General features: G+C 45.1%; 1 protein-coding gene across 1 annotated transcript; it reads right to left on the reverse strand.

Moving 5' to 3' along the window:
- Positions 1–169: 169 nt before the first annotated feature.
- LOC118781987 (proline-rich protein 5-like) lies at positions 170–11720 on the reverse strand. The gene is made up of 10 exons (XM_036535172.1): positions 11525–11720; positions 11219–11288; positions 7253–7482; positions 5357–5437; positions 5190–5238; positions 4987–5044; positions 4744–4835; positions 4452–4592; positions 3400–3520; positions 170–1223 (listed from the first exon to the last, which is right to left on the reverse strand). The coding sequence occupies exons 3-10, from the start codon at positions 7372–7374 to the stop codon at positions 823–825; spliced, it is 1065 nt and encodes a 354-aa protein (XP_036391065.1). The 5' UTR covers positions 7375–7482; positions 11219–11288; positions 11525–11720; the 3' UTR covers positions 170–822.
- Positions 11721–15966: the final 4246 nt, after the last annotated feature.

A 15966-nucleotide genomic window follows, 5' to 3' on the forward strand; every position in this document is an offset into this window, starting at 1 on the left:
GTAATCTAAATCAAGAATTCCACTAGGCTGAACACATCTTCTAGAAATCAACTTCACTTTATTTTATTAGTGAAAGATAACAAAAAACATGACACTAAACAAAAGTGTCATCAACACTAAACAAAATTACTTTTCCTGCCCATTTAAAAAGACAGAGATAGGAGGTTCTACATGGGACAGGCTTGGAACCAGAATTTACAACAAACCAAAAGCAAAGACGCAGTAAAGTCTTCTCTATTGAATACTGTGTTAAAGACTAGCAGGCATTGCTTACTCCAGTGACGTGGAGGTCATGACTCCTAGTAGTAACTAGGAAAACTGAGGAATTAAGTAGAAGCCAAAAGGCCTGACTCCACTGGAAACAGTAGAGTCTCTGTTTACAGACCAGCACTGTATGGATTTAAGAGGTTTGTGCGTATTCCTCTTTGTAAACACTACTGGATTGAGATTCCACACCTCAGTGGTACTTCCATAGGAGATGAAACTGGGTCAGTCATGCACCAGTGGGGTCCCCATGACTGACGGCCTGCATGAATGCATATGCACAGTCCTATCTCTATCCTCAAAGAAAAAAAATCATACCTTCCCATTGAGACATCTGATAAGACAAAATGGCAGTCAGTCTGGAAATCGTGTTTAAGCCAGGCATGGCTATGGGTGCCATGTCAGAGTTTGACCAGGTCACTCTCAGTGGGGCCAACAGGCAGAGTGGAGTGTTCACAGCTGCCAGGTCAGCTGATAGCTCTGTCAAGGCCCCTCACACTAATAAAGACCTTTTGCTCCCGGAGGTTCCATGAGTCCATAACGCACCTCCCCTCTTTACTAGCTGGGTGGGGCGCAACTAAGCTCGGTGGAGCCCTGCTGCCGAGAGAGCACTACCACACCAACTGGGGACTCCAAGATATATGGCTCACTGGAGAAGGGCCGGGTTCCCACGCCGCCACTGCTGCCACCTCCCCCTCCGCTGCCTCCATTCCCACCACCCCCACAGTCTTCCGCCATCCCAGGGTGCATCATGCTGGCCACGGCCAGCAGCTGCAGGTCCGAGTGGGCATTGGCCACTGTGTGCCGTCTCACCCCTCCCACCTTCTCCAGGTAGGCCTCGCCCTCCTGCTCCACCAGGGGTGCCAGTGAGCAAGAGTCTGTGGCATGCTGGGTAACCAGGATCTCAGGCTGACCAAAGTGTGGCATTCCAGTTGTCTTGGGCCGTGTTGCACGACATTCTGTGAGACAGAAGTACACAAAGCTTGTTTTTAGATTAAATCATTCATTGTTGGGTGATGGCCATCTGCCATACATTACCCCCTGTTCACCAAACTACTCTGAATAGGATTAATTAGCTCGTTATGGTCAACCTTGGCAATGAAGGAGAGAGATTTAATTCAGTTAAGCTCCTTTGTGTTGTTTTTGATGTGGCGGATTTGTCATACCATGGAAACTTAAGCAGTGAGGGCTTCATAATTGCTCTGGAGGCATTTTCCCCTGTACCTCCAGCCCCCAGGGGAAAGTGACCTTTGTTTCCCTTGCACATACACTGATGAGCCAAAACATTATGACCACCTGCCGCCAGAAACAGCACCTACCTGCCGAGGCATGGACTCTACAAGACCCCTGAAGGTGTCCTGTGGTATCTGGCACCAAAACATTAGCAGCAGAGCTGTTGTGGATCAGACTTGTCAGTCCAGCACATCCCACAGAAGCTCAATCAGATTGAAATCTGGAGAATTTGGAGGCCAGGGCAACACCTTGAACACTTCATCATGTTCCTCAAACCATTCCCGAACAATGTGTGCAGTGTGGGAGAAAGAGCTGGGAGAAAGAGCTGAAAGAAAGAGCTGCTGAAAGAGGCCACTGTCATCAGGGAATACCATTGCTATGAAGGGGTGTACCTGGGTAGGTGGCACATGTCAAACTGACATCCACATGAATGGCCAGACCCAGGGTTTCCCAGCTGAACACTGCCCAGAGCATCACACTTCCTCCACCAGCTTGTCGTCTTCCCACAGTGCATCCTGGTGCCATCAGTTCCCCAGGTAAACGGTGCACACACACGGCCATCCACGTGATCTAAAAGAAAACAGGACTCATCGGACTAGGCGACCTTCTTCCACTGCTCCAAGGACCGACGCTCGCATGCCCATTGTAGGCGCTTTCAGTGGTGGACAGTGGTCATCATGGGCACTCTGACCAGTCTGCGGCTATGCAGCCCCATACGCAGCAGGGTGCGATGCACTGTGTGTTGTGACACATTCCTCCCGTAACTGTCATTAAAATTTTCTGTGACTTGTGCCACAGTAGACCTACTGTTGGTTTGGACCAGACAGGATAGCCTTCATTGCCCTCGTGGATCAATGAGCCTTGCGTCCCCAACACCCTGTCGCTGGTTTGTGGTTTGTCCCTCTTCGGACCACTGTCAGTAGGTACTCACCACTGCTGACCAGGAGCACCCCACAAGCCTTGCCGTTTCAGAGATGCTCTGACACAGTCGTCTGGCCATATCAATTTGGACGTTGTCAAAGTCACTCAGGTCTTTACTCCTGCCCATTTCTCTTGCATCCAACACGTTGACTACGAGAACTGATTGTTCGCTTACCATCTAATCTACCCAGACCTTGACATGTGCCCTTTGGAGATGATCAACGTTATTTGGTTCACCTGTGAGTAGTCAGAATGTTTTGGCTCATCAGTGTATATCCAGTTTCCTCCCAAGATGCACCTGGTGTTATTGGCTAACCCTGGAGGAAGCAGGACTACAAAACATTAGTTTCCCCTCACTCAATCACTGAGTCTCAAGCTGATTGACAGACTGCCTGAGTGGCTCACACACAGATGCAGTCTTACTACTTCAGACACTAGACAGTGGAAAAAGTCAGCAAACTGGTCACATCCTGTTCAGTTTTTGTTTTATTTAGCATTAGCAATAGTTGGCTGGCTTAACAGACACATTTATCCAGATTTGTACTGGAGTAACAGAGGTGAATTGCTTGGGTTTGAATTATTTACATGGAACAATCAAGAGGGAAGTATGGGTATTATTTAAATATAAATTATGCATTCTAGTTCACAGTTACAAAAGTAAAATGTATCTGTACCTGCAAAATTATATACATTGGAACCATTTATTGGTTGCTTTCCAGGAAAGTTCAGTTTCAAGACATGCAGTCTGTACAGCTGGGCTGAGATTCACAATAGGCAAACCCCACTTCACTGAGTACTATATAACAGGAATAGAGGTATATTTTAATGAATTCATTTTGCCACTGACTGATACCATTGGCATTGGTTCATTTACAATATAAAGTAACTCTGGAAATGGGATACCAATATATGGGGTGGTTCTTTAGGACTATCCACACTAGCCTACTACTTTTTTTTTTTGGGGGGGGGGGGGGTGCTCACCAATATAGCACGCAGTGTGGCTACAGTGTAAGTAGTTTCCCAGGTAAGGTGAGACCACCATCTCCACCAGTTTCTCCAGCTGGCAGTACTCCTGGCTGGGACCATTGGGCTCATGGATGCCCTGTACACACAGACCAAGAAGTGTGAGATACAACATGACAAGACACCATTTTTCAGAAGTCAAACACAGAGACACACAATGAAAGTATGACTGGTCTCATTGTTCTGGTGTGATGCAAGTTTATACAGCTTGTGTGGTTATAATGCTGTTGGTACCCTAATGGTTCTGTTAAACAGCAAAAGTTTTCCTCATTATGATTTGAAGAACCATGTATGCATTATATCTTGCCACTGTATTTTAGCACATTGTTTTATCACAAGTGGTTATGTGCCCAAGCCCTTGTTCTTGCAGCTCTTATGATCTACTCTATATTAATCCTGTAGAATGGTTTTGAAAAGTGCTCTGTGTAAGAGTGTTGGCCATAGAATGAATAATAAAAAGGGTTGCACCATGAATTCCGGTCTCAAGCTCTCATCCAGTGGCATTCAAGCGTTTCTCAGAGAGTAGCATTAGCTTGGCACCTGCAACTGAGGTAAATTCTGTCCACTGTGTACAGTCCAGAAACTGATTTTTTTTAAAAATTGTTACATACTATTCATACCCCCCCCCCCCCCCCCGGGAAGCAGGCAGGCACAGGGAGATCAGTTTTGGTTGCAGATAAGCTTCATGCTTCACCCTATAACACGGCTCATAATCCAAAGCTCGCCTGCAAACACCTTAGTTTAATGACAGCCACAATTATTGCAGTCCACATTGCAGTCACTTGGGTTGGCCCCTGCTGAAGTACCAACGGATTTCTACCCAAGAAGAATATGAGTCAGCAAACAGTGTGACAGAAATCAAACCAAACCAGAAAACTGCACAGGAGGGACACTCGCACGGCAACAGCAGGGGCAGTGTGGGACAACACTAGTGACATCAGTGGAGCATGGAATATGATATTTTTAACCCGGAATAAAAGAAGTGACACTGGTGTGGAAGTAGGGTTAACCTGCAGGACCAGCAACATCTGCGTGATAGCTGGGGGAGGTGGGGGCGGGGCAGTGGGCAACAGGTCTTCCAGGGGCAGCTTCAGCAGCACTAGATCTCTGAACCCCAGCAGTGCCATCTGCCTCACTGTCAGCTCCTGACCCTGCAATGAAAGGAAAATGTGACTTCAGGCAGAGACAGAAAAGTAAAAGTCTTCATCTACATGCACAGAGCAGAATTTTACATGCAACTTCCTGTATTGGGTCCCGTTGCATTAACACGCACTGGATAGAGTATGACCTGCAGTCATGTACCTGCACTGGGTAAAATATCGCCTGTAGAGTAGGCAGAATTTCAGTGAAGAATCTGCCCCACATTTCTGACAGAATGAGGAGCTGACTGTCACCTAGGAAGACCACAAACAGATGGTTTCAAGTGGCATGTTACAAAGGCTGCCATTAGACTGGGCAGAGACAGTCATATTCCATTTATAAACACATTATGGTTTCCTGAAGCACTCTTCTCAGATGCAGGCAGGCTTGCAGTGTATGACTTACCCTCGTACAGCTGAATTTTCTCTGTAATGTACAGTAGGCCTTTGTTCAGGAGCTGATTCTGCAAGATAATATTTCATTTAAAAAAGTCACATTTGAGATAACACTATAATGGTGCTCTCCACAGAATGGTGTTTCACTGCTCCTTGCCACCTTGCACTCTCTTCCAGCAACAAGCCAAAGGCAACAGGTGGAATCAAATGTACCTGGAAATACTCGGTGATGAAAGAGCCTAGTTCTGTCTTGAGGAGCCACCTGTGGGAACAGAGAAACAGGCAAAGGAGTCAGACAGCATGAAGAGGAAGGATGAGGAAGAGGAGAGGACATATCAGGGCACAGCACGGGAAAAGACACACTGGGAGGACAATTTTACCTGATACTCTCATTCAGGGAGTAAAGCTCGTTAGTCTGCAGCCCTCCACCCTGGAAAACCTTGATCACAGCAGACTGGACACTGAAAGAGAGCGATGTGACATTCAATTACATTTATTTCTGCAGTCAGCAGACATGCTTATCCCAGGGCGAGTTACAATAGAACAAACTGTTGCACTTCTTGTCTGTGCTGTAACTCATTAATACAGCTTGGTTCTTCTGAGGTACCTTGCTCAAGAGCACAATGGGTACAATGGCAGAATGCCACCTAGGATTCATACCCTCAATTCCAAAGTGCAGTGTTCCAACCGCTACAATACACACTGCTCAAACACAGAGTGATGTCATTCAGAATCATAAGGTCTCCAAGCCTGAGGCAATAGAGACATACACAAAAAGTGTCTACACCCAGGCCAAAGGGAAGTACCAGATTCACAAGACCTCATCCTCATGGTTCCACTTTAAAAATCCCCTGCTGTCAGATGCTTCTCATTTTCTCCTTAGGGTTGTTTTTCCATCCAGAAGGTGGTTACATTTATAGATTTAAATCACATTATTTCAAACCTGGTGCTGAAGCGTGGGCGTGGGCAGAGGTGACCAGCATGCTGGACTGGTGCAGCACACAACAAGATGCAGATCATGGGTCTGATAAGCCTCTGGTCAAGGTTTTGCATAGGGCCTTTGTATGCACACCAGGAAATCCATAATCGGATCAAAAAAGGCAGAGAGCACTGGAGTGAGTGGTCTGCAGATCCACTCCACTCAAGTCTGTCACTCGGGGGAACGCCGGCAAAGGTCCACAACCCCCTTCCCCAAAAATGTAGAACAAAATCCTCTGCTCTCCAAAGACAAAGGGTTATCCCTTCCTGCACCTCTTCCTCTGGCACCCGGAAACAACACCCCCCGGGTTCCTCTTCAGCCCTGGTAACCTAGCCATTCCTTCTGCCCCCTCTACTTCCCCAAAACATCCTGCTCACAGGCCTGCTTCCCCTCCCTGGGAAAGGGTGGGAGAAAGGGGGACAGCGTCTGACACATTTCCATCCCGGAAACGAACAGCGGGGACTGCCATTTCCGTCTTTCCCTCCGCGGTTTACAAAAACAGTTGGTTCAATGCAAGTAACTCATCACTCTTTCCCGTCCAGGGAGCACACAGACAAGGCCAGATGGATGCCACCCTGTGACTCAGCTCTCTCCACACTCAGAACAGAATGGAGATTTCCATTCCACTGGCCTTCCTGGTGAGCCAATTAAAACTTTTTGGTATTCCATGCAGACAGCAAGAGCAGCAGTTCAAAACCCACTTGAAAACCCATCTACATTACACACACACTTGTACAAGGAGTCAAATGAGTGTGTATAAACAAATTACATGCAAAAGAAGTAGATGGTGGGGGTTGCCAACACCTCTGTACCCACGCCAAAGGAGTGATTAATTGATACACATGCATGTACCTTAAAAAAGCAGTACAAAGTAGCAGGATATGCAAATGAGGACAGCTGGAGCCCAATGCATGCCTGTACAACAAAAAGCAATTCAAACAAGCAAACTGGAAAGCTGTGAACTTGATCACACCTCTGTTTGAATGAGGCCATTTCATCTGCTTTTTTGTATTGAATGGGTGACTGATGTTACAGAACAGTTGCCAGGGCGAAAGTACAGAGTAAGAAATTTATATAAAAATGAAAAACCAAACAATGCATTTTACTTTCCTTTGCTTTTCATCTGCATTCTCATTCAATCTGACAAAAAGAAAGAAAAACAGATATACAGCATGGGGGACCCAGCCACATTCTTCACATTTGTGGGAGTACAACACCCACACCTGCAAATGCCTCGGAGAGAATGGGGGGGGAGCGACAGGGGGGATGGGGTACACAGAGAGATGGGCTGCCCCACCTGTTCCAGACGCTGGCATTGGACAGCTGCAGGGCTGGGGCACTGGCATGGAAACGAGGGAGGTCCGTCAGCACTGGGGAGCTCATGAAACGGGGCCTCGGGCGCCGGAATGAGCCCATCATGCACCACCACCAATTCTGCTGGGGATGGGGTTCTGACAGGGACCTGGCAGGTTATGGCAGGTCTGGGGCTTCCAGCTGATCTTTGGTGTGGTGAGACAGGAGCAACAGCTATGCAGCAGAGAGAGAGAGAGAGAGAGAGAGAGAGAGAGAGAAAAAAAAAGATGAGATGAGTGAATCCATCCCACCACTAGCCGACTGGTGCCCCAAGCCAGCGTCTCACCAACCTTCCAACTGATTGGTGCGCAATTTTCCCTAGAGGTTACAGGTTGCACTCCCATGCGGGGTGCCAGCACTGCAATTCACACTGAATTGCATCAATTGTACAAATGCTTAAAATGTAAGCTGCACCCGCTGCCCTAGATAAAATCACGAATCAAATCATAATATACAAACCGCGGATCCCCATGTGCCCTGGCTCCCCTTGTAGACACACACGACAACCTCTCAGCAGAAGTGTGAAAGCACATGATGTGTGTCAACAGGAAAGGCATGCCGAGAACAGGCTCATTCCGAAAGCACCCGTGTGTCATTCTGAAAGTGGTGCGGCAAGAGAGGCAGAACAGTCGTGTCAACTTCCTGTGGGCCCCCCTCCAAGAGCTCAATGCTTGCAACGCGCAAAACCTCAGACCTGTTTACTGCTCGAAACATTAGTAGAACAGCTAAGCCCTGGTTTGGTCACCTGCGGGCAGTGACGTCATGGAGTCACAAAGGCCTGAGAACTCTGCGACCGGCGCCCAGCTGGTTACTGATAAACCATGTCCCCCACCATCAAGTGGGCCTCATGAGGGCAATTCGAAAATAGCTCTGGGTGTGCTTGTTGGAAATTGTGACAAGACAGAAAGATGGCCAGGGCAACGTGGGTGGCGGGTGATCACAGTATTTAGGTCTTTGTGACTCCACTCATCTGCAGCTGAGGAACGCTTTCCAGGTATGGAGGGGAGGCTGAGGTGAGGCAAATGCCACCAAATGTTAAATGACACCACATACAGCATGCAGATGAGTGCACACAAACACACACACACACACACAGCTCCCTTGCACCTGTGAATCTTCCTCTTCAGAGTCCTGACTCAGCGTCACCAGCCCTTCCTACCCTGCCAACACCCCACTCTCCCCTTCCCTGCTAAATCCCACATGCATCCAATACGATCATCTGGGTGTCAGTTACTTAATACTTGGCATCCTCAACTCAGCCACCCCACCCCCCTCAATCCCTTCACAAAAGTTTCACCAAAGAGATGAGCTCCCAAGATGTGGTGCATCATCTAACACCTTCAGTGCTGTGTATGTGCATGCCTGTGACTGTCACTGTATGCGTTAAAGTTCAAAGGCAAGGCACAGCATAAGACAGAATAGCTTAACAAAACACAGACATACACCCTCTCTCCCTCTCCCTCTGTGATCCGGTCCCTTTGTCTGCCCCAAAGTGGGTTGCCTGGCGACGCTAAATAAGTATTTAGCGATCCCTTCTCCATTTGGCTGGGAAAATGAAAATAAACAAAGCCGTGCTTGTGCGCACCAGTCACGGGCACCTCAACGACATGCTCTGAAACAGAATCACTACCACAGAGAGACCCATTTCTGCTCTCCTGCAGGGATAAGGCAAGGCCTACTCTCACTGATATAACTGTGTATACAACAATTTACATCATTTTACACACATGATTTATACAACTACTTTTCCTAACACAATAACAAGGATAAATACAATTTGACACGGTCAACAGTCCATGTGTACAAATTAACTGTGCACATGCTTCTTGTACATCAAAAAACTAAATACAAAAAATGGGTCTCACACACTGCAAGAACTCAGGTTACTGGTCATGAAAGAAGGGGCAGGTAAAAGAATATGTGCAAAGCAGTCCATTTCACAACTTAGGCAGTGGTTGTAAGTAGTGATGTTACGTTTGCGACCGATCCAAGTCTTTTGAACGGCTCTTTGGTACAAACGAAGGGATCCGAGTTGTACCTGAGAGCCGTTCATTTTATCGTTGCTCCCAAATTTCACTGCCTGCCCTACATTCATTCAGTGTAGCATAGTAGTTAAGGAGCAGGAGTCATAACCAAACGGTTGCTGGTTTGATCTCTGCTGAGAGACAGAGAGAATTTTTTTTTTCCCCTGATTGTTTCGTGGCAGTTATGTTGTAAAGCACAAATACACAATGACATTAGGTCTGGCAATATGAGTATCATTATATGATATTATTTTGCAGATAAACCTAGTAACCCCCGCCCCCTAAAAATATGAAAAAAGAACAATGAGCCGTTCTTTTGAACGCTTCTCGGAAAGATCTGGCTCCCTTCAAAGAGCTGTTATTCCCATCACTAGTTGTAAGAATTGACCTCAACAGGAGCTTCAGAGGTCTGTGATTAGTAAAACAAACCATAGAGAGATAGATTTTTTCTGACCATTTTTGGTCAGAAAAAATCTGACCAAAAATGCCCCTTTTTATGTCATACAACTGCCCCAAGCACTAATCAGTTATTGCACATTTCATGCAGGAGTCTAGCCAAGGATTAAGTAAATAGGTAGCATGTACCTCCCACTATGGAAGGACCATCATGGTTTGTAAGCCATGGGCCATTAATCCTTTTAAAGGACAACCACAGCACTATCATGGGAAACTACTCAAAGCCTGAGATAATGCAATTACAGATGCAGTGGTACTGTACTTGCATTGCTTTGCTGTTGTTGACCACAGAAATAACGACGTCATGGGAAGGGATTGAGTACCTACAGTCTGCACAGCACACACAGGCCATGTGCAGTTTTCTTGCAGCGGAGAGGGGAACTGCACACCTGTCATAGTTCCCAGTGAAAATATTTCCTATCAACAAATTCACAATAATTTGGACAAAACAAACGCACCACATGAAGTAAAAATATCATACTAATCTAAAATTTGTTCTGAGAGCTAAATAATCTAAGCACGCCATTTCGCTTGCAATGGAAGTTGTTTATTGTGAATTGTTATAATTACTTACTGCGCCTAGCAACCCTCGAAACCATATTTTGAAGCAGACAGAACGCATCCATATGATAGTGCCAAAACCATAGACAACTCCCCGTGCGTACTGTGGTGGAACTATCGTGCCTCCACCAAAACTTGTTATAAGTGCCATTCCATAAATAGCCATACGGTCTACAATAATTATCAGCTTACAGACTTTACTCCAGTGTTGCCCACAGTTTTTTAGCAACTCCTAAACTCTTTAAAACACACATTACATTATGCATTATAATTATCTAGTCGGTCAGAGATTAACTTCGTAAACTTGACATCTTTTGTTTTCGTTGTTTTTGTGAGTACTTCATTTAGGACAGTCCGTACTTCCTACAGTGGTTTAATAGGTCTGGGCCAGTATTACTTCATACATCGCCGCCTTATCTTTAACTTTTCCCATCATGGGCTCACTACTTTGAAACTACTACTAGATTTATTTCATTGTAATACAAGAGCGCAAAAATGTTTACGTTGGAAGTAAAGGCGTGTTTCCTATTACACAGGTGACAGAGCTTAGTGTATCCATGCACATTACCTTGTAAAATGCATCTGTATTTACTGTGTTTATTACCCATCTAAACGTTATGTCTTGCACTTCCAAAAAAACTCCATCAAACGTCTCATAATTACGTCAAAGAAGTCTGTCGTAGCTATACACACAATTGCATCTTCGAGGTGAACTCCGCAGCTCTAGCAATATCCCATGAATTAAATCTAAAAATACACTGAGGATCTGGAAACCGGAGGCTACAGATTTTATGTGTTGTTGACTAGTAAACATTACTCAATTCATTATGCACTGGATTCCCGAGAATTGGGGGGGAAAAAAAACTTACCCCACGTCCACGCCTTCTTCAAACTGCTTTGCTTTCGTTAACTTCTTTAAGGTCTTCACTTAAAAGCGACCTAAGATGAATGCGAAAGAGGATACATTTGATTTTACCTGTACGGCTCTAAATTGACAAGAGCCTCGTGCAGCACGCTACTATCACAACATTCCTCTATCAATTGTCACAGAACCATCAGGCATCTCGGTTGCACTTTCAGGCGAAAAAGAGTCAGAACACCACTTCGATTATTTAACAGACGCATGTTCAAAATCAGTTACCGCTCCATGCACATCGACTTCGCTAACTACTTACCAAGGAAGTTGGCCAAGTTAGCATTGCATTACTCAAGCCGCAAGAAAAATGTAGTCGAAGCATGTCCAAAGTAAGCGATGCGTATGCACAGAGTTGTTAAACTGTTACAGCTACGGTATTGTTTTTTTCTTCCTTTACTGCATTTGTTGATGGAGGTCGGCGTTTCAGTAGATCGAGAACTATAGCACCCCGTCGCCCTCTGCACTCCCCAGAGGAAGATTCGCACGGACGGAAAGCCCACTTTAAATATTCATGAGCGCTCGCTTCAGCTCAGCAGCGCGGGTAAAGGGGTGTATTATTTTAATTTAGCATAACAAATGAGTATATTTGTTGCATTAATATATTTTGGGTCGTATTGCTGGTTTCTGTTCTTGCCTATCACCTGTTTTATTAATCTATTTTAAAATTTATATTGTTTATAAAATCTAGAAAGATTTGTTCTGGCCACGACAATATGACCAGACTTGAAGTATTGAAATTCATTTTCTTTAATTTATTACCATTGATTAAAACACAGGCTAGACACAGTAGCCTAACGGGTATCTAATAAAATATAGGCGTAATCTATCATTCGTGGAGTTTTACACATTCAAGTCTAGGTGATGCTCCGAATAGCCGCGTTCGCTGTAGGGAAAACGATTAGAAGTATATTTGTGTGGGGAGCTAGCTTTCTCTAAACCCATGTATTTTGTCCAACGTAAACACACATTTGACCTAAAAACCCCAGTGAAATTGTGAAGACCCTATTTACTGGCCTGACGTTTATTAACACCACATAAAGGTTCTTCCCTTTCTCCCTAACAAGTCTCGCCCATCTCCACCGCACCTTCATCGGCAGTTAGAGAATTAATCAATCAGTCAGTCTCTCTGCATTATGTTCTACACTCGGTGGAAAAAAAAAACAGCTTCAAGATTCTAACTTGCTTCATCACCACACCGGTCGTGTACTGTGCGACATTCGACACAAGTCTGAGACAATTCACAGCTAAGTTAGAATGATCTATTTCTGCAAATAAAAGCTGCAGCAGTTTTTTGAGCCGTGGTTAATGTGTTCAAGCGGAGACTGAATAAGACTGAAGAAAAAAATTGCTTAAAAGCATCGGTGCGTCTTCGGAGCACGGAACCAAAAGTGAAATGTGCTATGAGTAGTGTCCTTACAGAGAACAAAAATGTGTTGAGCTGTCTTTCGTGTTGAGTCTTTCGTAGTGCGAAGTCAACATCGCTGCATATTTTTCCTCTGTTTGCTCATTCACAGCCATTCAGAAAAACAATTTAGTTTATTGACCTTTCAGCATTATTGCAGGTTCATAAAGACAATTGTCATTAAAAACACTGAATTATTTTGCTGTTACAATAAAACATCCATACTAAGTACACTAAAAATTTAAAGCGTTCAGTTTATTATCTAAACTGAAATCTAATATCTCATATTTCAAATCTAAAATCCGCTGTCATTTAGGAGTCTATAGGGGATTGGTGATCTCCTGTATCTGTCAGTTCAACATCTTGGGATGGCCAGTTTGAGTTCCTTGTCCGATGACCTGTGAGCTCCTCCCTGAGGGGGAGTAGCCAGTCACTGAAGTTGAACTTTAGCAGCTTTCTAGAAACACTAAGACACAGTTGAGTGCGTCTCTGATAGAGTGTACAGTCCGAGGGTGTAGAGAGCCTCTGGGTACCCTGAGGACTTCTGGCGAAGTATGGTTTCACAGGCCTGTTTCTGCATGCTTTCCAGCCTTTTAGCCTGGTCTATAATCAAGGACCTGTGCCAGACAGGGGCTGCATACTCCAGCACCGGGCGCACGTAGCCTGTGTAAATGGAAACCAGTTCTGGGTCTTGAACACAAACTTTCTTCAGGTGACACAGAGCAAAAAGACTTCCAAGATGTTCTGGTCAATGGAGAGAGTCGGCAGAGCGGGTGGATGCCTCATGTGGGTGATATGTAAAACTTTACATTTCTTTGGGTTGAGTTTCATCATATTTCATATGCTCCTCTACCCAGATATTAAGACCATTCAGGGTCTGTTGGAGAGTACAGGGTTTTTGGAGCATCCACATCTGGGTTAGAGTCATGTCATCCACATATTACCAGTGGTCTATTCTGTCCTGGAGGGCACTGTTAATCAGTGCTAGGAAGACTATAGCCCCTAGTACGGTTCCCTGTGCAAGTCCACACGTTGGGTATTCCCACTCAGAGAGATGTCCCTGGTAACGCACTTTCTGACGGCGGTCGGTCATGAAGCTGCAGATCCATAGGATCAGACCCAGCATCACTCCAAGGTCAAGGTGGCACTGTACTGCCGTTGTGTGATCTATAGCATCAAAGGCCTTGGCAAAATCAGTTGTAATTAGTGTGCACACTGAGCCCGGAACATCACAGGCCTTGTACACAGAGACCATCAAACTGTGTTGTAGTGTGTTGTAGAACGATTCTGTCGGCTGCCAAACTGCATGGGATCTAGATTTAGTGTAATACGTCATTCAAGATCCAACGCGCAGCAAACTGTTCGCATAGTTTAGAGAGCTGAGATGAGAGATAGTTTAGAGAGCTGTTAATGAAATAGGCCTCAGTGCATCAATGTTTGGTGGGGAAGATTTTGGTATGGGGACAACAGTAGCCTCTTTACATTGTCTAGGGATGATCCCTTCATCAAATGAACTGTTGATAATATCACAGAGAGGAATGCTAATCTCGCATGCAAACTCCTTCAATATTCTTGGCGGAATCGTGTCTGGGCCAGGGGATTTGTGGCAACTGATGGAGGGCAGTCTGCTATACACATCCCACACTGGGATAGTGGGCAGTGGGGGGCATGGCAGGAAAGGAGGTAAAGATGAACGTTCGAGAGGCAGAAGCAACTGGGACACTTTGACAAACTTTGACTGCATTAGCAATTGTCACAAAGTAATAGGGATTGATTCCAGGGATGTTGAATTGGTCAACCAATTGTTTTTTTGCCGCATACATCTCCTTTTGGACCTTATTTCTGTAGAACATTGCCAGGGCACATGATTTTCCAGTCTTGAAGGCTTATTGTCTCTGGTGAATCAAGTGTTTGATCTTAGGGGTGATTCATGGTTTGCCCGAAAGATAGATTTTCACTGTCTTCATAGGAAAATGTCTATCAATTTTAGGCAGAATGGTATTGTAGAAAGCGTTGGCTTTTTCACTGGTGCTGGTTGCTTCATTCACCTCCTGCCATGAATGAGTGGTAATCCACCTGCCAAAAAAACTCAAGCCAGGCTCCCTAGGGCATACTACCCGTTTAGTGCACTGGGGAGGTCTTCATTGTGCTTTAGGGCTCCAGAGGACACAATTGTGGTCACTTGAGCTAACAGGAGGGAGAATCTCAGGCTCCAAGTACAATGATTTCATGTTAGTGATAATCATGTCAAGGATGGCTTCCTCTCTGGTGTTATTCTGAACCACCTGGCAGAGTTTGTTACCTAAGCAGATGTCATGGACTGTGAGGTGATTAAAATCTCCATGAATTACAAGTCCAATGTCTCAGTACTTAGTACGAAGCAGGTCAGATGAGGCTATTAGATGTTCAATGAGTTCATCCTGATGTGGTGACTGAGATGGTAAATACACCACACACACAGCAATAGCAGATGTATGGCGCAAGAGTCTCAGGGGTCTCACTTTCACTCACAAACATTCTCGATGGTCAGGAACACGGATACAGGTTAGGGGATGTGATGGAATTCTTCTCTAGTGTACAGTGCACCTCCACCACGTCAAGTGTTTCGGCAATTGGAAAACAAGGTGTAGCCGTCAATACCCAGTAATTCTTCAGGCATGTGGGGAGTAAACCAAGTTTCTGAAATAGCAGCCACATCTACATGGTTTTTTATCATGATAGCCTGGAACTCATCAATCTTGTTTACAAGAAATCTGGGGTTCGACATCAAGAAAGTTGGTAACAAAGCATAGTTAGATGATCTATTGTTCACTACCTTGACCTTGAAAAATTGGGGTCTAATGAGGTCAAATCTTCTGCTAACTACAGTGTTAATCTTGCGCAAAGTATTCTTACTCCCGCTACATGCTGTTTTCCATGTTAATATCTGTACCCCCCTTCTTTGCTTAGGATCTTTCTCAACTGGGGGCCTTCTGGAGAAGCAGATGATTTGAGCCTCTTGAGAAATTCCAACAGAGTACTTTAAGACAGGTACCATTTCTGCCGTTACTTCACAAAAGATAGGAAATTTATCAGCAATTCAGTCAAAAAACTGTTCCAAACTGGATCATTTACACGATACTCCAACGATATCAAGCAGATGGCAACTCCAAAAAGAGATATTTATTGGATTCTAAATCCACCTCTCCATGCACAAACACATGAGGCAGCCATCTTGGGCACCCTCTCTTAATCGACAACAAGAACAATGAAACAGAAGGATGGTTTTATACGTAAGCCTATGCAATGGATGAGGCACC

The sequence above is a fragment of the Megalops cyprinoides genome, chromosome 8 (assembly GCF_013368585.1).
Source record: "Megalops cyprinoides isolate fMegCyp1 chromosome 8, fMegCyp1.pri, whole genome shotgun sequence".
Lineage (NCBI taxonomy): Eukaryota > Metazoa > Chordata > Actinopteri > Elopiformes > Megalopidae > Megalops > Megalops cyprinoides.